Raw genomic sequence first — 25,038 nt, 5'->3', positions numbered from 1 at the left:
TCCGCGGTGTCTAAGAACGTTATAGGCTAAGACATCTCGTAGAAGTGCAGCGGAAAATTATGAAGAAACATTTTTGTTATATTCAGGTAGTCCTTTCTTACTCAGATTTTTTACACGTCGCATCGTACAACCTTAGATGTTTTTGAGATGCACTGTTTAGAAACTTTGGTGTATCATCTTTTCCTCCAACCGATTTCCTGGAGTCTTCGAAGTCCACTAGATACTTGTTAGGACAATAAGAGGATTGTTCCGAATTCTTGGGGTTCTTGTGGAATACTCTTCGTGAGCAAAACAATAGCATAATCAATACTCCTGGCCGCTCTGGATTGAATGATTCCGTACAGTCTATCTCGACTTGTGTTTGTAAATATTTTGCTGGAAATTGAATTTGAAACAATTAAGACGCAGATACCTAGCAGAGGTATCTATGATATAAATGAGGATAACATTGTTTGTAGTTTAACTTCACTATAGCTTCCATAAGCGTAAACTTCACAATAGCTTCCTCAAGTGTAAACTTTACGCTTGAGGATGCTATTGTATAGCATTACACATGCCGCGGTTTTTATTTAACCCTGTTTTGTGAAAATCATACAATAAACTGTATTAATTAGTTATAATCATCCATTATTTTAATTCATTGTAGTTTTTTTGTGCAAAACACAATGAAGGAGATAAATACAAATTGGAGCGATATAAAATTTATTGGTCATTTACTCATATTGTACAGACATTGAAATCAATCAACTTAGATCCATTATACGTCCTGTATTATTTCAAAACACTGTCAATGGAGGTTGTATATACTGTGTGAGAACCTTTTTTACCTCTTTGTAAGATTTGGGATTGTACCGTACTTCCAAATTTCTGTTAATATCCAAATATTGTATATCACTTGCTCTCAGACGTGGCCATATTACATTATCTAAAAGTTGGTTCGAATTTGGAGTGGGGTTCCTAAAATAAAGAAAACAAAACTTCATTGACCGGAAGAAGGAACGGAAGTACTGATAAGTAAAGATATAATGATTTTGGGCGATGACAAAAAAATTATTGCAGACATTCTTCATAATTATTATGGATCGAACAACATGGAACCCACATTCTTCATGTTCATTAAGAATCTTGATTTTGTATCTTTAGGAGAGACGAATCTGACCCTATCAAAATGCATGGTTTTTCAACGAGAATTGAACGATTAGGAATTCTTCGGTTCATCAAAGAATACTTTTTCAAATACTCGCGCTACTCAATCATATAAAAAACTAATGGAATCAAATTTAGTCGAGATTGAAATGAGCTGCAAGAAGTTTGATAATAATCATAGGTATTTTTTCCAAGAGAAATTTTCTCTTTTGATTTATTATATTTTTCCATAACAATTTTTGTTTGAATATTCCAATAGTTGAATGATGATACTTACTGATATTTGATGAAGTTGGTCCATAATGTCACCATTCTTTTCATCGTAAGCTGATCAGATTGAGAGTAATCTTCAGGTTCTCCTGCAAATCCCTCTACTCCTCCAAAAAGATATTTCAACTCAGCGGTATGTGCAACTGAGTCTGTACCTGAGGAAAGTATGAAAAAACATCGACATTTTATCAATTTGTTTTTGAATAGTAGGGAAAGAAGAAGATGTTGATTATGGAGAGCGATAATAATGATTCAGGGGATGGGCGGTAGAAATGCATGTATTTAATCTTATGGAAATGGAGGATGCATGGTGTTCTTTATAAATACGCTCTAATTCAATGAGGTTACTTTCCAGTCTATTTTAACATGAAACAAAATTCCTATGAACTTTTTGAACAATGGAGTGCTGAAGTTTTGTGAAAAAGTTCCTCTTTCATGGTGAATTTCATATGATCCTAGACCAAATTAAGAGACATGATAGTGAATTTCAAAGTGCCAAGTGATGTGACAAACCATCAATCAGTAGTACATATTCCGTGCTCAAAAAATAAAATTGATGATAATGAAAACTTCTGTTCTGTTACATGATAGCCACGACATATGCGCAACAAGTGGATAATGTATAAATAGTGGATATAAAAGAATAAGACCAAAATTCGGTCTGTGAATAAGAAATAGTTAGAGCCTACAGAACGATTTCCAAACTGTCGAAGCTCTTCATTGTCCATTCAAAACTGCAAGGTACATGAAATCTACACTTACCGCTCTTAATATATTCAAGTAAAAATTTATTGTGAAATTTTCACTGTGGGTAGTTATGGATTTTCATCAAATATTGACAAATTCCATCACATAGCTTTCAAAATTTTTCATACCTTTTAGTATAAGACTATAAACTGTCCTTGAAAAAATGTAAAAACAAATACTTTTCAATAACCTTTGACACTGAATGCGTTCCCTTTATTGAAACAACATGTGGATTCCTGATTTTCAAAACTTTCGAATCTTTCGTATGGATCTAGCTCAGTATTGATTCCATAGGAATGTTGTAACAATGTCCCAGAGAAATCTAGCCTTTTTCAATTAAAACTATCGAAAATGAGCGACCTGAACGTCGAAGAATTAGATATTAGCAAAAATAAACGCAAATACTTGATGATATGATCAACCAACCATATACGAATATATTCCAATACAAGTATTGTTCCGAAACAAAAGAATTGCAACATGCTTCTTGACACGTGTTTCTCCAAAAAAGTTGGCGTCTTCAGGACGACTGAACTGCAGAGTAACCTTGCTGTAAACAGTAGGGTTGAAAACCGAACATGAGATTGGAGGTAGAGAATACTGTGTGGGTAGAAATATTACATTACAGCTACCAGCTTGGTAGGTACTTATCTGTCTTCCAGGCGAAGGAGTATGAAATTTCGCAAAGCATGAAAAATATTGATTTGAAGCGTATCAATATTCTACTGACAGGCAAGCTACATTCCAGGCATTGTTGAACCCAAAAGTGATAAAGAGAGGCCCAGAAATGCCATGAAGCAATGATTAAACTAGCGAATCGAATAAAAGTTTGTATATGGGTGACTGAGTGTGTAACGGTCTAAATTTACTTGTAAATATTGTAGATATTGTTCGTTTATTTACTATGGAATCGACAGAATTGTCATTTATTGATGACGAACTTTTCGTCACAGCTAGGGACACATCTGGTTTGTCAGTGTGCCCGACCTACATTTTCAAAGAAGTTGTTACGTTTCAATTTAGCACTAGATCAAACTGCTCTTATGTGACCTTTCAAAACCACTACCTTACCTTTTAAGATCTTTATTCAGAGGATATTAACAATGTAATTCAGTTACAAGTTCATTTTATTCATTTAACATCATAGTAATGGGAATCTTCCGTTCCATAGAAAACCATACCTGAAATGTATAAGAATAAATGTATGCTCCCTGACTAACTGCTTTGACCAGTACTTACGCGTTCTCCTATTGCCAATCGACGTTGGAGATCCGAAATTCCTCGCTAGGTTGAAATAGTTGTTATTGTTTGTTTCTCAGTTTACTTCGCCTATCATTTTTCAGCCGTTGCCTGCCTTATTCTCTATACCTTTCCGAGAATATTTCTTGCATAGATTGTTATTCATCACTTCCAGAAGGATTACTACATATTAGAGCCATATCGCCTGAAAAACAATATTAGTTAGCTCTGGTTTCTGAATACTGTTTGATATTTTCGGTAAATATTCTGCATAATACGAATGCTCTAATATTTGTACTGAAAGGGAAGGATGTGGCGACTTACCTTGTATGTTACTATTCCATCGCATGAATAAGGAATGGTAAATAGTTGAAAATAGGTTGGAGTGAATACTTTTGTAAACATTCTAATATACAAGGTTAAGAGACAGCTGTTGGTTGACATCCGCCGAACTTTCGTAGTGTCGTTCCGACGAACTACACCGAACTAGTTCTACAGTTGATCACGGGTGAGGGATTGATCGGTTACTCAAGTTGTCAAGGGTTGTTTTAGGGTTGCATTGCTTTGAGAAGGAGTTTTGATGGGTCATGGACTTGTTGATGATGTATCAAGTGGCTGTGGAGGAATTGTTAGATTTATGATGTTGTGCACAGCGCCCCCTTGGTGCTTGTAGTGTAGATTGGATGCACTGTGGCAACAACTGGTTAGCTGTCAGATGTGGCATTCTCTTAGTATTTGGAAGTTAGCCTTCGGTGAGCTTGGTTCGGAGTTCAAAGGGTATCATCAGACTGATTGTAGGATATATTTGGTTGTATTTGTGCCATCCTTCACGGGGATTATTTCTACAAGTCAGGATTGTATAGTGGAAGACTGATTGGTCATTTTGGTGTGGATATTTGCAGTCGGAAACTTAAGCTCTTTTGAGGATTTGTGGTGGATACCGAACTCGTGCCAGGTGGAAGGATTTCCGAAATTAGGTATGTCTGAATCACTGTCGCATCTCTCATGTGATCTTAGCTATGATATCACTTCTTCAATTCTACAACCTTCGTTTCTCGTCTCTAGATTCATAAGAAACAGAAGGCCCTCAGTCACTCATCAAGTCCCAGCAGGACTTCCGTGCAGAACACCGCACACGAAGAATCGTATAGAAAACCCCTTGGCCAGGGTAAGAATTTTACCATTAAATGTGTTTTAAATGATTTTAGTAATTTCTGGTTCCATCGTTATATCTCAACTGAATATTAGTATTGAAGAGAGGTTTCAACACTCATTCAATTTTCTTGATTTTTACGGGTCATATGGTTATACAGGGCACCCAAAAATATACTCTTGTTATCTTGCTACTTTGATTAAATGAAAATATACCAGGGGTATTGATTAGTCAAATAGTCCTATTGAATGGGGGTTGAATCTCACCTTGTTTTTATCTGATTCTGATTGAGAATTTTCTTCCGTAGGGTTTTTCTTCCTGCTTTTCTTCCTGCTTTTTCTTCCTGCTTTTCTTCCTGCTTTTCTTCCTGTTTTTCTTCCTGTTTTTCTTCCTGCTTTTCTTCCTGCTTTTCTTCCTGCTTTTTTTTTCTTCCTGTTTTTCTTCCTGTTTTTCTTCCTGTTTTTCTTCCTGTTTTTCTTCCTGCTTTTCTTTTCCTGTTTTTTTTGTCTTCGTTCCTGTTTCCTTTTTCTTTTCCTGTTTTTTTTTTCCCCTATTTTCTTTCTGGATCTTATTTGGTGATCCATTACTGGTCCAGCTTGTCGTGCCCTACAGGGTGATCTATCTTGGTGGTGCTACAGGGTGATCCATCTCCGCCGTACTACAGGGTGATCCACCGGTGCTACAGGGTGATCTATCTTGGTGGTGCTACAGGGTGATCCATCTCCGGTGCTACAGGGTGATCCATCTCCGCCATACTACAGGGTAGCCTAACACCATATACCGGGTGGCCCAAAAGGAGCACGCAAGTTATAATTGATTTAATTGAATATTTGTGATATACTGAGATATTTGAATAATTGTTGCCCTTATGTTTATTGATACCTGTTGATATAGTGTTTGTTTATCGTTTATTGATTAAGAGTTTGTTATTGATACCTGATTGACATAGATATTTGTGAAACGGAAATTGAGGTATATTCTTCCTTTCACGATTGCTGATTGACACCGATGCGCCTACGCCTGAGCTCACGCGACGCAAACGAGTTTGTCTTACCATCCGATACTAGTATTTACGATTTCACCTACTCAATTTTCGTGGTAGTTTTACTCGACGTATTGTAGTTTTTTTTGAGCGTCGTTACTACCGTAATTTATGGCTGATTGAATTCGTGGTTAGATACACCGCGCTCTTGTATGGACATTTGAACATCGCGTAGTAGTGTGAATATTGCATTGTTGTCTTAGAAGCGTTGTTGGTTAATCCATGTAAGTTAGGATTACTGAATAAATCATATTGGGGATTTTTATCTTTTATTTCCAATATTAATTGGTAAGTTATTGATATTGTGAGTTACTTAGGGTATCTGGAGGATTAAATTTACCTGGCGCCCATTAAGATCTATTTGAAATTTGCTAAGTTGTTTAACCCACTCCCGTCTCCACTGTTTAGCTTAGCCGCGGATACCCATCTGTCTTATTTGTTACCGACAGATGATTTAGTCCCCTCTTGTGGTTTGTGAGGTGACATTTTGGCGCCCAACGTGGGGCCCTTAAAAGAAGGTTTTTTTTTGCGTTTTGGCTTTAGTAGGTGACTTTTGGAAACTTTGGAAAAATATAAATATTTTTTTTTAATTGATACCACTCTAGTAGAATAGCGTTATGGCAAGAAGACTGGTAATAAATCGTCTTGATAAAGACGAACTGACCTATGAATTAGCATATCGGGGCGTAGCAACTGGCACTTGTGAGGAAATGAGACATCGTTTGGTTCAAGTAATGCAGATGGAAAGGTACGGCGAGAGTCTTCGATATCCTTCATATCCATTCACTTTCGAGGAAGATGAGGCTGCAATCAGAGGGAAACTAGATGATATCAGAAGGCTGATTGATGACATAACCGATTCTGGAACGAGTAGCGGGGCAATGAAACTTCAGACCAAGCTAGCACATGTGTTGAATCGTATAGACAATATGGACCCAGATAAGGATAAGGACAAAGAAACCCGGAAATCCGAACTCCTGGGTTTGGCTCTGTCGTTGATGGACGAATTTTCACATAAAGTTGACAGCAGCAAGAGAAGTGATACGAAGCGTGTGCCGGTTGCACTAAATCAATTAGAAAGCAGATTGGGAGCGCAATCATTCCATGCTAACTTAGGAGCAGTTGCTCGTTCGTCTCTGACGGAAGATCCAGTATTTGACCCATGCTCAACCAGTAAAATGATTCCGCCTTATAAATGGAATCTGAAGAAGTTTTCTGGAGATGGTAAAGGAATGTCGGTGACAGCATTTTTCGAGGGAATAGAGGAGTTGAGACTAGCGCGACATGTCCCCAACGCTGTTTTGTTGGACTCAGGTGTGGACCTTTTTGCTGACAAGGCGTATCAATTTTATAAAGATTGTCGGAATCGAGTATCGACCTGGGAAGAACTAGTGGAAGAGTTTCGAGAAGAATATCTCTCTGCCAATCATTCTGACGCATTGTTCGAAGAATTGCAGAAAAGGACTCAACACCACTCAGAAACCATCGGAGTTTATCTTGCAGTGATGTCAAGCTACTTCAGCCGCCTAGGTTGCCCAATGACAGAGGAAGCTAAGCTGAACATAGTTATGAAGAATTTACATCCCTTTTACCAAGACAGATTACGTGAACCCTTACCCACAACCATTTCAGAACTTCGCTCGGTATGTCGAAGAATGGAAGCCAGAAGGGACATAATCAATAGCTACGTAGAACCATCAGCACGTCGTGGCAACGTGATAGAGAAGGATTTGGCTTTCGTAGAGGTCACCAAGGAATTGAATGCCTTAGAGATAGCAACGGCACGAATTCCGTCGAACAATCAGTCGAAGGAGATAGTATGTTTCCGATGCGATCAACCCGGACATCGTGCTATAGGATGTGCTCTACCGAAGCAACTGGAATGCTACAGATGTAAGAGAAAAGGGTATACCGTTCGTAATTGTCCAAACTGCTCCGTGTCGGGAAACGACAAGCGACGCCTTTGAATCGTCGAGGGGAAGGCGCTCGCAAATTGCACTCGGCGACTGCTATTCAACCAATCCTTGATTATATTCTGGATCACGCCGAAAACGATGAGAGACCCTACCTTAAAGTTGAAGTCTTGGGGCGTAGTTTACTGGGGTTATTAGACTCAGGTGCCTCAGCCACTATCTTGGGACACCCAGGTTGGCAAATCGTAAAAGATTTGGTACATTTGAATTCAGCAAAGAGAATTAGTTGCACTGTTGCCAATGGTCAAGTATGTGAAAGTATAGGAGAATGTGAAGTGCCATTTTGTTTAAGAGGCAAGCTGAAATTAATTCGAGTTTTAGTGGTTCCTGATGTCCCTCATCACTTAATTTTGGGAACGAATTTCTGGAGAGCAATGGGAGTGGTTCCGAATCTGAGGCACAACGAGTGGAAATTTTCTGAGGAAATTTGCTATCTGAACGCATTGGACCATCTTCGAGGACAAACAGTTTTATCACCATTGGAAGAGGCCCGGCTAAACGCTGTAGTAGAGAAGAACAAGGAGCTCATGGGGAATAATTTAGGCTGTACTAATCTAGCTGAACATGTCATCGTGACCAACTCACCACCCATCAAGCAGCGTTATTATCCAGTGTCGCCTATTATTCAACAACATATTGATCGAGAACTAACAGAGATGTTGAAGAACGATATTATCGAGAAGTCGAATAGTGGCTGGTCGTCACCGGTTCTTCTCGTTAAGAAGAAAGATGGGAGCTACCGCTTTTGCGTTGATTACAGAAAACTAAATTCGGTAACGGAACGAGACAGCTACCCTCTCCCATATGTTTCCCACACGCTCGATAAATTGAAAAATGCACATTATTTATCCTCTCTTGATATCAAGTCTGCGTATTGGCAAGTTCCTGTGGCGGAAAAGTCGAGACCGTATACAGCGTTTACCGTTCCTGGGCGTGGTTTGTTCCAATTTAAAAGGATGCCGTTCGGATTACATAATTCACCAGCAACGTGGCAGAGGTTGATCGATACCGTCCTAGGACCTGAACTAGAACCACACGTCTTCGTCTATTTGGATGATGTAGTGATCGTTACCCAAACTCTGGAGAAACATCTGACAATTCTTGATGAAGTTTTCCGCAGATTGAGAGAAGCAAATCTCACTGTTAGCTTCGAAAAGTGTCAATTTTGTAGGCCAGAAATGAAGTATTTGGGATACGTTGTAGATAGAAATGGATTGCATGTCGACCCCGATAAAGTCAAGGCTATGTTGCAGCTTCCTAGACCAGAATCGGTAAAAGATGTCAGGAGACTGGTGGGTACTTTTTCCTGGTACAGGAGATTCATACCTGAGTTTGCATCCATCGTTTCTCCACTCACATCGCTGCTGAAAAAGGGTAGAAAGTTTGATTGGACCGAAACTTGCGATATCGCTTTTCAGAAGATGAAGGAACGTCTTATATCAGCACCAGTCTTGAGCTGTCCGGATTATTCCCTCCCATTTGTTCTGCAAACAGACGCCTCGGCATTTGGAATTGGCGCTGTTCTCACTCAGACTCGCGAGGATGAGGACGTAGTAATTTGCTATTTGAGTAGATCATTGACGAAACAAGAGCGCAATTTTTCTACTACAGAAAGGGAATGCTTGGCCGTGCTGTGGGCGATTGAAAAACTGCGACCTTATTTAGAAGCTATTCCGTTCACCGTAATAACCGATCACTATTCCTTGGTCTGGTTACAGAATTTGAAAGATCCATCAGGACGACTGGCAAGATGGGCAGTCCGCATGCAGCAATATGACTTCAAAATTGTTCACAGGAAAGGGAAGGATCACATCGTTCCTGACACCCTTTCTCGATCGGTCCCAGTCATTGATGCCATCAACCAGCAGATGAAAGAAGAGATTTTGGACAAGTGGTACCTGCGCGTGAAAGATCGAGTGAGTTTACAACCCGAAAAATACCCCAATTGGAGATTCTCTCAGGGATCACTCTACAAGTACGTCAAACCGTGTTACGTGGAATTAGAAGACCAAACCGACGTTTGGAAGTTAGTTGTACCAAAAGCGGATCGGAAGAAAATTCTTATTGAAGCTCATGCAGACCCGACCTCAGGACATCAAGGAATATTCAAAACCTACCATCGTATCAGGGAAAGGCATTATTGGCCAAAGATGAAATCTGACGTGTCGAAGTTTGTTCGAAATTGTTCCACTTGTTCCGCCTATAAACCCGACCTCAGAGGACCAAATGGACTAATGACTCCACAACCGAAAGTGACCCGGCCATGGGAAATGATCGCCAGTGATATCATGGGACCCTTACCTAGATCTACAAAAGGCAATAAATTTATCTTAGTCGTAACAGATTACTTTAGCAAGTTTTCATTAGTCTTTCCGCTAAGATCGTCAACAGCAGAAATCATCGTAAGGAAGATCGAAGAGGAAGTTTTTCTGGTATATGGAGTTCCCCGAATTCTTTTGTGCGATAATGGGCCGCAATACCGATCTCGACAGATGAGAAAACTCGTGGAAGAATATAAGGTGAAAATTAGGTATAATGCCCATTATCATCCTCAGGCAAACCCGACTGAACGAGTGAACAGAACATTGAAGTCAATGTTGGCTATGTATGTGTCCGATAATCACAGGACCTGGGATTTCAACTTACCCAAGCTATCATGCGCCTTGAGAACGGCTCGACATGAGACGACTAACCACACTCCATATTTCGTGAATTTCGGCCGCTCAATGGTTTTGTGCGGAGAGGAGATCTCTCGGAGGAAAAATCTATTGGTTGATAGTGAACCTGCTGAAGATTCGAGGCCTGAAGGATTTAGAAAACTCTTTGAGGAGATAAGGAAAAGGTTAGATGTGGCTGCTCGAAAGAATGAAAAAACTTATAACCTTCGAAGAAGGAGTGAAGAATTTTGGCCAAATCAACCCGTTTGGAGGAAGAATTTTGTGGTATCGGAGGCGGACAAATATTTTAGTGCTAAGCTAGCGCCAAGATTTGTCGGGCCTTTTTATATTAAAAAAAGGGTATCCCCGTGGACATATGAATTAAGAGATGAAGACGGTAATTATAAGGGGATATGGAATGCGAAAGACCTAAAGTCAGCTAGCGCTGATGAAAATTTACGCTAGTAAATTTTCTTGAGGCAAGGGGGGAATTGTAACGGTCTAAATTTACTTGTAAATATTGTAGATATTGTTCGTTTATTTACTATGGAATCGACAGAATTGTCATTTATTGATGACGAACTTTTCGTCACAGCTAGGGACACATCTGGTTTGTCAGTGTGCCCGACCTACATTTTCAAAGAAGTTGTTACGTTTCAATTTAGCACTAGATCAAACTGCTCTTATGTGACCTTTCAAAACCACTACCTTACCTTTTAAGATCTTTATTCAGAGGATATTAACAATGTAATTCAGTTACAAGTTCATTTTATTCATTTAACATCATAGTAATGGGAATCTTCCGTTCCATAGAAAACCATACCTGAAATGTATAAGAATAAATGTATGCTCCCTGACTAACTGCTTTGACCAGTACTTACGCGTTCTCCTATTGCCAATCGACGTTGGAGATCCGAAATTCCTCGCTAGGTTGAAATAGTTGTTATTGTTTGTTTCTCAGTTTACTTCGCCTATCATTTTTCAGCCGTTGCCTGCCTTATTCTCTATACCTTTCCGAGAATATTTCTTGCATAGATTGTTATTCATCACTTCCAGAAGGATTACTACATATTAGAGCCATATCGCCTGAAAAACAATATTAGTTAGCTCTGGTTTCTGAATACTGTTTGATATTTTCGGTAAATATTCTGCATAATACGAATGCTCTAATATTTGTACTGAAAGGGAAGGATGTGGCGACTTACCTTGTATGTTACTATTCCATCGCATGAATAAGGAATGGTAAATAGTTGAAAATAGGTTGGAGTGAATACTTTTGTAAACATTCTAATATACAAGGTTAAGAGACAGCTGTTGGTTGACATCCGCCGAACTTTCGTAGTGTCGTTCCGACGAACTACACCGAACTAGTTCTACAGTTGATCACGGGTGAGGGATTGATCGGTTACTCAAGTTGTCAAGGGTTGTTTTAGGGTTGCATTGCTTTGAGAAGGAGTTTTGATGGGTCATGGACTTGTTGATGATGTATCAAGTGGCTGTGGAGGAATTGTTAGATTTATGATGTTGTGCACAGCGCCCCCTTGGTGCTTGTAGTGTAGATTGGATGCACTGTGGCAACAACTGGTTAGCTGTCAGATGTGGCATTCTCTTAGTATTTGGAAGTTAGCCTTCGGTGAGCTTGGTTCGGAGTTCAAAGGGTATCATCAGACTGATTGTAGGATATATTTGGTTGTATTTGTGCCATCCTTCACGGGGATTATTTCTACAAGTCAGGATTGTATAGTGGAAGACTGATTGGTCATTTTGGTGTGGATATTTGCAGTCGGAAACTTAAGCTCTTTTGAGGATTTGTGGTGGATACCGAACTCGTGCCAGGTGGAAGGATTTCCGAAATTAGGTATGTCTGAATCACTGTCGCATCTCTCATGTGATCTTAGCTATGATATCACTTCTTCAATTCTACAACCTTCGTTTCTCGTCTCTAGATTCATAAGAAACAGAAGGCCCTCAGTCACTCATCAAGTCCCAGCAGGACTTCCGTGCAGAACACCGCACACGAAGAATCGTATAGAAAACCCCTTGGCCAGGGTAAGAATTTTACCATTAAATGTGTTTTAAATGATTTTAGTAATTTCTGGTTCCATCGTTATATCTCAACTGAATATTAGTATTGAAGAGAGGTTTCAACACTCATTCAATTTTCTTGATTTTTACGGGTCATATGGTTATACAGGGCACCCAAAAATATACTCTTGTTATCTTGCTACTTTGATTAAATGAAAATATACCAGGGGTATTGATTAGTCAAATAGTCCTATTGAATGGGGGTTGAATCTCACCTTGTTTTTATCTGATTCTGATTGAGAATTTTCTTCCGTAGGGTTTTTCTTCCTGCTTTTCTTCCTGCTTTTTCTTCCTGCTTTTCTTCCTGCTTTTCTTCCTGTTTTTCTTCCTGTTTTTCTTCCTGCTTTTCTTCCTGCTTTTCTTCCTGCTTTTTTTTTCTTCCTGTTTTTCTTCCTGTTTTTCTTCCTGTTTTTCTTCCTGTTTTTCTTCCTGCTTTTCTTTTCCTGTTTTTTTTGTCTTCGTTCCTGTTTCCTTTTTCTTTTCCTGTTTTTTTTTTCCCCTATTTTCTTTCTGGATCTTATTTGGTGATCCATTACTGGTCCAGCTTGTCGTGCCCTACAGGGTGATCTATCTTGGTGGTGCTACAGGGTGATCCATCTCCGCCGTACTACAGGGTGATCCACCGGTGCTACAGGGTGATCTATCTTGGTGGTGCTACAGGGTGATCCATCTCCGGTGCTACAGGGTGATCCATCTCCGCCATACTACAGGGTAGCCTAACACCATATACCGGGTGGCCCAAAAGGAGCACGCAAGTTATAATTGATTTAATTGAATATTTGTGATATACTGAGATATTTGAATAATTGTTGCCCTTATGTTTATTGATACCTGTTGATATAGTGTTTGTTTATCGTTTATTGATTAAGAGTTTGTTATTGATACCTGATTGACATAGATATTTGTGAAACGGAAATTGAGGTATATTCTTCCTTTCACGATTGCTGATTGACACCGATGCGCCTACGCCTGAGCTCACGCGACGCAAACGAGTTTGTCTTACCATCCGATACTAGTATTTACGATTTCACCTACTCAATTTTCGTGGTAGTTTTACTCGACGTATTGTAGTTTTTTTTGAGCGTCGTTACTACCGTAATTTATGGCTGATTGAATTCGTGGTTAGATACACCGCGCTCTTGTATGGACATTTGAACATCGCGTAGTAGTGTGAATATTGCATTGTTGTCTTAGAAGCGTTGTTGGTTAATCCATGTAAGTTAGGATTACTGAATAAATCATATTGGGGATTTTTATCTTTTATTTCCAATATTAATTGGTAAGTTATTGATATTGTGAGTTACTTAGGGTATCTGGAGGATTAAATTTACCTGGCGCCCATTAAGATCTATTTGAAATTTGCTAAGTTGTTTAACCCACTCCCGTCTCCACTGTTTAGCTTAGCCGCGGATACCCATCTGTCTTATTTGTTACCGACAGATGATTTAGTCCCCTCTTGTGGTTTGTGAGGTGACAAGTGAGCTGTTAAATCTATATGATTTTATTTTTTTTACCTGTCACGTTGGGTAAAAATGACAATCCATCCATTTCGCCTAGGTATGAAAATTGATATAGAAAAACTGGAGAAAACTTCGAAACCAGTTCAGCATAACGAATTCCCGGTATGACAAATGCATCACCACTATTATACTAGAATGAAAAGACAGACATTATTTCCATTATATTTATTGTCATTCAGAAATACTTCATGCAAAAATGAAATACCTGTAATGTTCAAGCAGTTTCGATTTTATGGTACTAAAATATCTTTCAAAGTTTGAATTATTTCAATAGTACCAACGAATTACTTTGAGATAAATTTACCACAGTCCAAGGTATTCGTTAGTGTTCGAAGGTTATTTGGACATGAAATCTTTTGCATTTCATATTCACACTAAAACATGTTCACATATATTCTCATGAAGTGGTTGAAACCTCTACTATCTTTCAGTAACAGATGCTTTATCCACTATACATCAAGCCATATTACTAATATTTATTCACATTTGAATGAATGAAAAAAAGTAGTCATCTATACATCTAATATGTAAAAAACACTAGCAAAGAAGGTGATACTAGTCATTCTCTCACAGACTTCGCATTTTGAATAATATGCAATGTTTCAATTTGGGTTTTGGTATCATCTGATCGATAGATTTTCATATATCCCAGTATGAAGTGAACGTCAATGATTCAAAAATTACAACAAAATTACAGTTCCTTGGGGGTGGCCCAAGTCAGCCCTGTATAAAAGATTCATGGACATATTATGAAGTTCCATTAACATGATGTGGACAGATTTCCGACATGTCTGCGAATAAATAAATAAATAAGATACAGACAAAAAAATAATTTGAGATTTTTTGGTTTTTCCTATATATCTCCAGAACCAAGAGAGCTATATTCAATTTCCTTACATCATTGAATAGGTCTCTGAAATACGCAACTTTACCACACTTTAACCCGACACTCTATCTCTTATCGTTTACGAGATCCCCATGCACAGAAACGAATTTGAATAGCCCTGTATATATATATATATATATATATATATATATATATATATATATATATCTGTAATTTTGAAGTATTAATCACCTTCACAAATGCACTAGGATCAGTTCCAAATGTTCTATTAGTATAAATAGATCTATATTTCGAGGCAGCAGTCTGTAAATCACTTTTTGACACATGTAGATTTGGATGAATTATATAGCTTGCATTCCGATCAAAGCTCGTTCCTTCAGTTTGGAGATCCTCGAGAGTAACTGAAAACAATTATCTGGTTTAGCTTACCAATAAAGATCTTTCAGATAATTAAAAAAGTATTGATATCATGAAATTGATAAGTCTCTAGTTCATGTATATATATATATATATATATATATATATATATATATATATATATATATATATATATATATATATATATATATATATATATATTTTGAATGATGCAACTAATTTTTCTTTATTTTCAGTATTTCAATATTAAATTTTACAAAAAGGATTTGAAGCTTTATATCTTCTATTAATTATCTGCGAGTGCTTTCGACAGTTGGTAGTACTTTCATCTTCTAGGCAAAAAACTTTGAGGAGTGCCTAGAAGATGACAGTACTACCAACTGTCGAAAGCGTTCGCAGATAATTAATAGAAAATATAAAGCTTCAAATCCTTTTTGTAAATGTCCACCCTAATCTACCGCTCAGAATGAGGCTGGATATAGCAGATCACCTCGAGATGTAATACAAAGGCGGCGAATTTGAGGAGGAAGAGGCAGAAGTAGCAGCAACTATAAGTGCACTCTCCTCCTCCTACCCCACTCCACCTCCAACAGCAAGGGCACTTCTTGCGGCGGGCGCCAAGATCTTTGCCTTGAATAAAGGCGAGGAACCGGCTGCTCCTGCTGAAAATCGTCTCACTTGAACACCTCCACTAGGGGAATCGCAAGAAGGTTGAAGAAGCCGCGCAACGTTAGTAATGTCGCCCCAACTAGCAATTTCGTATTTTATAATAGTTGCGAAAACGTTTCGGAGAAACAAATTATAAAACTGCATTTCTCCCAGAAATGTTTTCAATATGTTTATAAAACTGTTATAAATAGGAAATTGGCACCGTTTTATAAAACATAATAGTTATTATCAATATTTTGTAAGGCCTTTTACAAACACTACAAAACAGTTTTATAAACATTTTGGCAGTTACTATAAAATTTGTCTAACGCTCTCAAAAAGTAGTTTTGTAAAGACTTCCCTTACTGCACTTTTGCAACATATGTAAGCGATCCTTATAAAATAATCAGAAGACAATTTTATATGAGTTTTTTAGTAGTTCCAAGAAGGCGTTATAAAATATAATACAGCCGAAAACGATAACAATAAAATAAAAAAGTGTTAAATTTTTTTTCTTGAAGACGCAAGAAGTAATTTTGTATTGGACACTAGGAAAATATAATTGATATGTCACCAACTGAAAACTAACAAATAGAAAGGTTGAAGTAATTTTAAAATTTCACTTCTGCACTCATAAAACTGTTAAAGACATTGTTTATGTTTCGAAGATTGATATTTACAGGAAATGAAATTTTATTGACAAATATATAGCCTATTATTAGCAAAATTTAAGTGCGCCACTCATTTATAAATGTTTTCGGTAAAATTATTAATTATACAAAAATTCACTCTGTCGACGTTTCGATTTTCTAGTCGCAAACTTAACTCACTTTATTCTAAATAATATAATGTTATAATATTTATGTACTTTTCAGCAGTAAATATCACTATATGTGCGGTATTTCATATTTTCAACTCATCTAATTTCAGTATCCCGGATCGCTGTCATTACAAATGGCGTCTTTCTTTAAAATGAATTGGTATCAGTAGCAAGCATTTCAACGTATTTTAGCTACTATGTTACCCCTATAAAACTGTTAAGAAACACTTAGTTCTGGGAGTGATGGTATTGCGGCAGAGTCGGACTACTTTTAAAGCTTTAGGTTTCTAGAAAAGTGCTGGTATGAATAAAAGATTTCTTACATATAGTTTGGATAAATATTATCTGTCTTTGATGTTTAGGCTAAAAAGTTTCTTTCATCGATTATAAAGGCTAAACGACGTGTTTTAACTATTATCATAACCTTTTCCTGATTTTCGCAAGAAAAAATTGAAGCACTAGGTTAGGTGGGATAATTTAAAGTGTTTTTCAGTATTTCCAATATACAGGGCGACTCAAAAAGCTTCCAGAATGTTTTTTTATGAAACACCAAGTCATTTCTCCGTCTTTTTGAAGCACCTTGAACTGGATCTAAAACTATTATATACCCTCCAATAAATGTTCAAAATGGCCGCCATTGAGTTATTATTTATTTTTATTTATATATTCGGGATACAAACTGAAAAATCCACTACAGTATCCACACAATGGAATTATTATCAAATTGATAGTATAAATTAATATACTATTATATGCATATCATAGTGTCTGAAATTAAGAATGAATTAGAATTGAATAAACTAACAATAGAAACTGATTATTAGTTATTGACAAAATGTATCAATTAATTATAATTTATAAAAATGAGTTTTCAATATTTTTTTGGCCGTAAGCTACAATGTATTAAAAATATGGAAGTATTTTGCAAAAGTGTTACCTCATATTACAGGAGTTTTCTCCCAACACCAAACCGGTCTAGACCCACTATTAAGATTTCCGACCGTATATTTTTTAATACATGGATTTTCTGAAACAACTGAAACAAAACCAAACTAACCCAAACCAACCATTATCCCTTCTTTCACTAAACAAAAGATTTTAAAAAAATTAAGTTTCAAATAGAGTATTCGAACCCACCACAAAAATCCCAACATCAAAGCCATTTACACTAACGAATACCTATGGATACGAACACTGTCACGAATTAATTATAGAAAGCGGGTAGCGAACCTATACAATTGAATTTGAACGCGAACGCATACGCTCAAATCACAAAATTATCAGAAACCTAGATACTCCGAAATTAATTGAATTCCGTGAATCACCTTGTATGGTTGGATGCTAAAACTGAACTCCCATCCAACCCTAACAACTCATTTCTATATGAAATATTTTTTCGAAACACAACTAAGCATTCCGTTATTTTGATGGTTTTTTTACACAGAATACTAAGAATACGGCCCTATTAATATTTGTTTGCCTTTCTGCTCCGCTGTGGCTCTGCTGTCGGTACACAACTATTATGATTGTTGATAAGTTAGTTGGCAACATTTTTGCTAATAAATGACACTTTGGTGACTCTTATAATATAAATTACTTATATTCATCACATATTACCTTTATGATAAATATTCGTTGTCTAATGCTAAATACATGTTATATTAGGCATAACCTATATGAACGCGGATTAAATATTGTTGATATTTAATTTGTCGTGCGTTTAGTGGAAATGACGGGTAAGTTTTTGATGTCAGAATATATCTTTTAATTAGCTTCAATAATTGACCAGTTATTTGATAGTTCAGGCCTATATTTTCAGTTGATAGTTTTGTCTTTTTGAAGCTGGATGTGACTCATTTCATCTAAGTTTTAGGTATATATGTTCACCATAGTTCCGTCGTCATGGGTAAATAATAACCAACTCTCATGGCCAAAAATTGATGCTGATAAGCTAATACGAAACCACAATTCTATGCCCGAAGCCAGTTGATTTACAATGATGTATAAACTAAAACAAAGTCATTTGATGACCTACCAAATTGCTGAAGAAGAACTATTAGAACGAATGCTGCAGAATGACGATACAGAACAAGAAAAAATTATCAATTCTATGCAACCCAAAAAGCAAGCAGGGTTATTTTCATCCAAACAAGTTGTCACAAAAAATGTGAAAAAGCCCGAGTTATGTATCTTTTATGGGACACCGTCTATATGACAGTAGTTATTAGTTATTCGAGGAGTTACTTCTGAATACTGTCTGTGAAGCATACCTTACTGTACCTGAATTTGTCATCATTTAAAGAGTTGTACCATGAAACTGCTTCACTCAGAACAAAATATCCAGGTTTCCTAAATAGATAACTGAAAACTGAAACTTGAAAGTGCAAACCCTTTGTATTTTACAGTCTTCCAAATTATGAATAATAAGGTTGAGTTACTGAATCCAATGCCTTAAAAATACTGAATTTACTTATGGGGTACATATATTCAATAAAAATCAAATATTTAGAAGTTGCTGAAGAACTAATTTCCACCACGACATCGATGGTGCCCCATTTGAATAACTAAACAAAAATATTCTTACTAAATACAACTGAAATTTTGAAGAATTTCACAAAGCTGTGATTAGGAATCGATGTCAGCTGGTTGTTCTTAAATGCTGCATTTTATTCTTGGTGGCAGCAAATATATATCAGCAAAAGCAATTTGATTTTATAACAGTTATATTATTGTTTTGGAATTGTGGTAAATATACCATGCTATAAAATAGTTGGGAAATTATCATTGAAGTGACAATATGGTAATGAAAATAAAATTGTGCCTGAAAGCATTTTAATAAAATAATTTCATTAAAGCTACAGGAAACAGTTATAAAATAAGCTTGAAATAGTTTTATAACTATCATAAAAATCTCGCAGAAAAGTGTTATAAAACTGCTATATAACAATTCACTTTTATAGGAGAATAAGTTTTATAAGTTAGTTGTAAAAACGTTTCTGTGATAATTTCCTGACTATTTTATAATGGTGTTTTAATTTTATTTCATAAACGTTTCTATGACAAATTTATAAAACACTTTTATTGCCTACAACTGTATTGTGTTCACCGATCATCTAATACAATCAATTAAAATTTTGGAAGTAATTATAAAATACTAATAAAATAAAACTGTTGCAACACCATGGAATTATAAAACAACTTTGCTGGTTGGGGCTGCACCCTCCAAAACCTTCGCGGAGGTCGCTGTGAGATACCTCTAGGTTACCAAATAGAGTGTGTTCAGCCAGTCTTGGCCTACACCTGCCGATATAAAAGAGATGTTTCCTAGTGACCTGTCCACCTTCCTGGAAAGGACAGGATGGACGATGACCTAGGAGGACAACTCCTCAGTAGGATGTACAATGGGTCACATATGGCCTAAGTGCTGTGGGTATACACTCACCCTCCCTACTACATACATACATACATACATAGGTAATGAATTTATACCTGACCTTATCAGGTAGCTTTTACGTTATTGATCACGTTACGCTGCGGCCACCGATTATATTATTTTTTTTATCTGATTAATACCGTAGATTGCTGAGCAGAGTGGTGTGATGACTGCTACCCAGGACCCTACGAATAATTTTTTTGTTTTTACTACATTATCTACGTTATTATCATCTTTTTTCTGTCAATAAAACCGTTCAACATAAAAAATGTTCCATTTGAAACTATATCAGTAATGTGCACCAAATACTTAATTAGTTCGATAGGGTGAAGCAGTGAACTGAAAAATTAAAATTTATAGGAAAATACACAATCATGTAGCCAACAACAATATTCGAAACGAGGAAATCAAAAATCTTTCCATAAATGTTATGATTTTGTATTCTGATGTGACAAATTAAAGTTCCTTGTGTGAAATATAGAATAAAGAATTTGATGAAACGCATGGCAGTAAATAACAACTTCGATCCGGACATGATTCATCACATCCTCGACAAAAAATTATTGAAATGAGCCGTTAACAAGTATAAACTCAAATCGTGAGTAATATAAACTTGACATACACATGAAAGGCATAAAAAAATAAGTGAAAAAACTAACAATACCTAACTTAGGTAGACTTATAAAAGAAAACAAATCTAACATCGATAAAGACAACAAATCAGGTGTCTACAAATGAATTGTGGCTCGTGTTTGTATTGAGAAATATCAGAATTTCAGAAAACAAAAAATTTTTGAATTGAAGAAAACGAATTAATTCAATTTGTAAAAAAACAACCACAACTTCGACATGAACTACGACGATCTACATGCAGAAAATGAAAAGCAAAAATTGAACCTGCCAGAATCCCTGGAAATTATCAATATGTTTAGAAAAAATATATGTTTAAAATGTGTTTTTTCCGTTAACCAGCTATCGCACCCCTACGAACGACAACCCTCAGAAGTTGAAACCTGTGTGAGCTAAGGACTAGCAAGGTTACTTTCTAACGTGTGATTCCTAACACGGGTTAGACGATAGCAAGTGAAAATCGAGCGTTCAGCCTGGGGCTTGAACCATCGACTCACACATCGGCCGATTGACTGAGTGAACAAACCACCCACGGCGAACCGCCCGGCTACCTACCAAATTTAAACAATATAATTTCATATCAATCAACAAGAAGTTGATCTCCCGCTACTAGTAAATTTATTTTCATGAAAAACTTTCTAGAATTAGTCAAATCATAATATAAGTAATAGAAGCTATTGTGGTAGTGAAATGCGTATTGAAAATAAATTCAATATTGTGAAAATCTGTAATTATTATCAAAGAACGTATTATCTAAACAACAAAAAGTACCAAGAGTTGATAATATTACCTAATGTAAATTTGAAAGATGTCATAAAAAAGTTATTTTTTTTTACAATATTTCAAAAAGTGTACTGAGAATATATTATAAATATATTGGCTGAACTTGGATTGAAGATTGATAAAATCAATGTAAAATTTTGCAGTTTTGAGTTAATTGGCTTCAAAGACAGCTCAATTTCATTGCACTGTTTTGGAAAGAGCTTCGTGTATAGCAGATCCATTGTGGTATACGAAAGTTCTCGTCTGATCATATTCAAAATAGTAAAAACAAAAGAATGACATGAAATTATTGTTGCAAACCACACACCCTATATATTATTCGGAAAATCCAAATTTGATGAATAATAAAAGAATAATATATTCTTGGATATATTTCGAAAATAAATTCGTAATTTTGATCAAGGGTGAAAATTGTCTCCTTTTTGAAGTCTATTAGGTTAAATATTCACGAACCACTTTTAGAGAGTTGTTATCGTCAGTGTAGGACAGATCGACACAATGTAGCAGAGTCACCTAATAGCTTTGATCAAATTTCCTAAATCATACCGCCGTAAGCAAACTGAAACTAGGACCACTAAATAACAATGAAGAAGACTCAGCTCCATTTTTGCAACGATTTCGGATGTGGTTTTTTTCAATAATTCGTTAAAAATTATCACTATTATTCATCAATTGTATATACAGGTTTATTGACCAACAGAGTTTAAACACTTTTCAAAAATTTTTAATTGATTCGGCCGTTACTTGAGAACTTATTTGAGAACTATATCATGACATGTTTCGCTCACAGAGTGGCGTCTTCAACAGTGATTTAAATCACTGTTGTTTATGAAATTACTTTTTTAAAATGTTTGATAGAAGCTTATTATATATTATATTTTTTATATAACTATACTGATGTCGCTGTCGTGTCGCTGTGAACGTCGTATATGTGAGCTCTCCACTATTTTTCGAAATTAAGTGGTATTTTGAGTCCAAAATTTTTGGTGGAATTTCCAATGTCTTTAGAAAGAGTTTGATAATATATATTTCAATTAAAATTTTGAGGAGTTTGTGCCAAAGTTGTTTATTGTGATTAATTAATTACCTGGTAAAATTCAGTACATTGTTGCCAGCTATTACAATACTTTGGGGTTAGGAAATGAGTCAGCGTACAAGAAGTACTAATACTCCCAATATGATAGACGAGAGCATGTTAGAATCTTTGATCACCAAATTCGTATCCAGACTGACTAGCACAAATGAAGAGAAAATCACCAAAATCGGTGAGAAAATAGATAATATCGAAATGAAACTGGGAGACATAATTACCCAACTCACCTGTTTGAAGAAAGAAGTTGACCTAAACAGAAATGGTTTGCAGACAGTAAGGAATTCAGTAGAGATAATTCAGCGAAATTCCAAAGAAAACTCGTTGTCTCTAGTAGGAGTTAAGGAGGAGAATCAGGAACACCTTTTTTCAAAAGTTTTGGCTATTTTTAATGAAGCAATGAATGTCGAATGTACACGGATGGATATTTATAACGTCTACAGAGTAGGAAAAATGAATGAAACGAAAGACAGAACAATTGTGGTGGTATTTGTGACCCTATGCAAAAAAACGAAATATTCTACGCACGCAAGGTACTCCGCACGTCCAAAATATATATTAACGAGAATCTGTCTAATGAAGCATATACATTGTTGATTAGTGCCAGGAGTAAATTGGGCAAACAACTGGTTTGGTCCAAGAATGGAAGAATTTATGCTAGAGTTGGCAACGCTGTTATGCAGATTACAAATGAAGCAGTTTTAGCGACACTTGTCTAGGAAAAAGTTCTTTGTTTTTTATTCTTGCTTCTTATTATCGCTTTTTATATCTTCGTTTGATGAAAACAAACAGAATTGTTAAAGCTGAGTTTATAAATTTGTTAGTTTTAAAGATAGAGGAAAGTTGTTAAATTGTTCGCAGTGTTTTGTTAATTAAAAAAAATTACTATGAAAATACTACTTTTTTAGTTTGATTTTGTTATTGTGAAGAGAGCTTACATTAAGATATATTGAAATGTCATATGCACTAAATGTATAGGTACTACCAAAATTGTCGGGTTGAATACTAAGTGTGATGATTTTTTCAGAGGTATTTCACAGGGTGACTATGATGTAATAATTGCTGTTGAGACATGGCTGCAAGAGGGGATACTAGATGGCGAAATAGTGAATTGCAATATATTTAATATAATCAGAGCCAATAGAGACCTTGAACTCGCAAATAAATCAAGGGGGGGTGGGATGCTGATAGCTGTGAGAAAAAAATATAAAATTTTAAAGGTTCAAAAAAACAGTACAAATTTTGAAGCAGTTATAATGCAAATCAAGGTGAGTGGAGTTAAATATACATTATGTGGCATTTATGTTCCTCCGGGATGCTCTTATAGCGTATAGGTACGAGACGATGTTTGAGTTTATACAAAATAATATATCGCATACAAGTAACACTTTCATAATGGGAGATTTTAATATTAGCTCTATTAGTGGTGTAAATTATGACTATAGTATCTCAAATAGTGTAATAACTAGTTTTCAAGATTTCATGGAATTTAATAGTTTTGGAATGTTGTTAAAAACTTCCAGAACAAAACATTAGATTTGTTAATCAGTTCGGAAAATAACACAAGCAGGTGCAAAGTGAGTAGGGACGAATTGCCTCTATTAGTTAAAGAAGATATATCAATTAATGATGGTTTTGGTAATAAACCGGATAAAAATACTCCTCAAGTATTCATATATAATTTCAAAAAAGCTGATTTTGAAATTATGACTCACTGTATTAGGAAAGCTAACTGGAGTAAAATCTTAGAGGAAAAAGTAGATGTAAATAGAACCTTTGGAGAATTCTATAACGTTTGGAATGAAATAGTAAAAGTTTGTGTACCTAAGTGTACAGTATATGATGGTAAAATACTGTTTCCGATATGGTTCACTAAAGAGATTAAAGATAACTTGAAAGAGAAGAAAAAATTTAGAAAATTACGATTTACTTCTGATTTTTTTAATGACAGATATAAAAATTTGAGAAAAACAGTTCGGAATTTGATAAGAATAGAAGAAAAAAAATATTTCAAAAACCTTGAACAAAATTTTGCAGAAAATATATCATATTTTTGGGAATCACGTGAATGATAAGAGGAATACCTCTTCAAGTGAAGGTGAATTTACATATAAAGGAAAAACAGTTAAAGATGAAGAAACAGTATATAGTTTTGCAAATTTTTTCTCCTCAGAAAACCCAAATATAATTTGAATTTTGATTTGAGTAACAATAAAAGTAACAAAAGTTTTTCATGCAATTATACATACAATTACCGATTCAGACTTTATCTACGCCGTAAAAAAACTGAAACCTAAAAAATCAGCAGGAGTGGAAGGCATACCACAATACATCAACAAAGCTTGTAGAAACTGAATGAAACAGCCACTGATGCATATTTTCAATTTGATTCTATCTACTAATGTGTTTCCTTCTGCATGGAAAACATCTATAGTATCTCCAATCTTCAAATCTGGCAATAAAACGTCTATTGAAAATTATAGGCCAATATCTATTATGTGTGCCCCAGCAAAATTATTCGAACATATTGTATACAGCAGATTATATCAGTTTGTTGAAAAGTATATCAGGGTGGAG

General features: G+C 35.9%; 1 protein-coding gene and 1 long non-coding RNA gene across 2 annotated transcripts in view; one reads left to right on the top strand and one right to left on the bottom strand.

The window, feature by feature from the left end:
* Positions 1 to 685: 685 nt before the first annotated feature.
* LOC111516435 (para-nitrobenzyl esterase-like) overlaps positions 686 to 25,038 on the bottom strand; it is a 95,905-nt gene continuing 71,552 nt past the window's right edge. The window contains exons 9-12 of the mRNA XM_074175328.1: positions 14,911 to 15,080; positions 13,827 to 13,962; positions 1,424 to 1,571; positions 686 to 957 (exon numbers count right to left, since the gene is read on the bottom strand). Of these exons, the coding sequence (XP_074031429.1) occupies positions 777 to 957; positions 1,424 to 1,571; positions 13,827 to 13,962; positions 14,911 to 15,080 (635 nt within the window). The 3' untranslated portion in view covers positions 686 to 776. The remainder of the gene's footprint in view (positions 958 to 1,423; positions 1,572 to 13,826; positions 13,963 to 14,910; positions 15,081 to 25,038) is intronic.
* LOC141482297 (uncharacterized) overlaps positions 22,253 to 25,038 on the top strand; it is a 99,223-nt gene continuing 96,437 nt past the window's right edge. The window contains exons 1-2 of the long non-coding RNA XR_012465445.1: positions 22,253 to 23,433; positions 23,489 to 23,729. This is a non-coding gene — a long non-coding RNA (uncharacterized lncRNA). The remainder of the gene's footprint in view (positions 23,434 to 23,488; positions 23,730 to 25,038) is intronic.

The sequence above is a fragment of the Leptinotarsa decemlineata genome, unplaced genomic scaffold (genome assembly GCF_025532065.1).
Source record: "Leptinotarsa decemlineata unplaced genomic scaffold, Ldec_3_MD MMD2_tig00001019_RagTag_RagTag, whole genome shotgun sequence".
Taxonomy (NCBI): Eukaryota; Metazoa; Arthropoda; class Insecta; order Coleoptera; family Chrysomelidae; genus Leptinotarsa; species Leptinotarsa decemlineata.
This window is presented reverse-complemented; position numbering and strand designations above follow the sequence as displayed.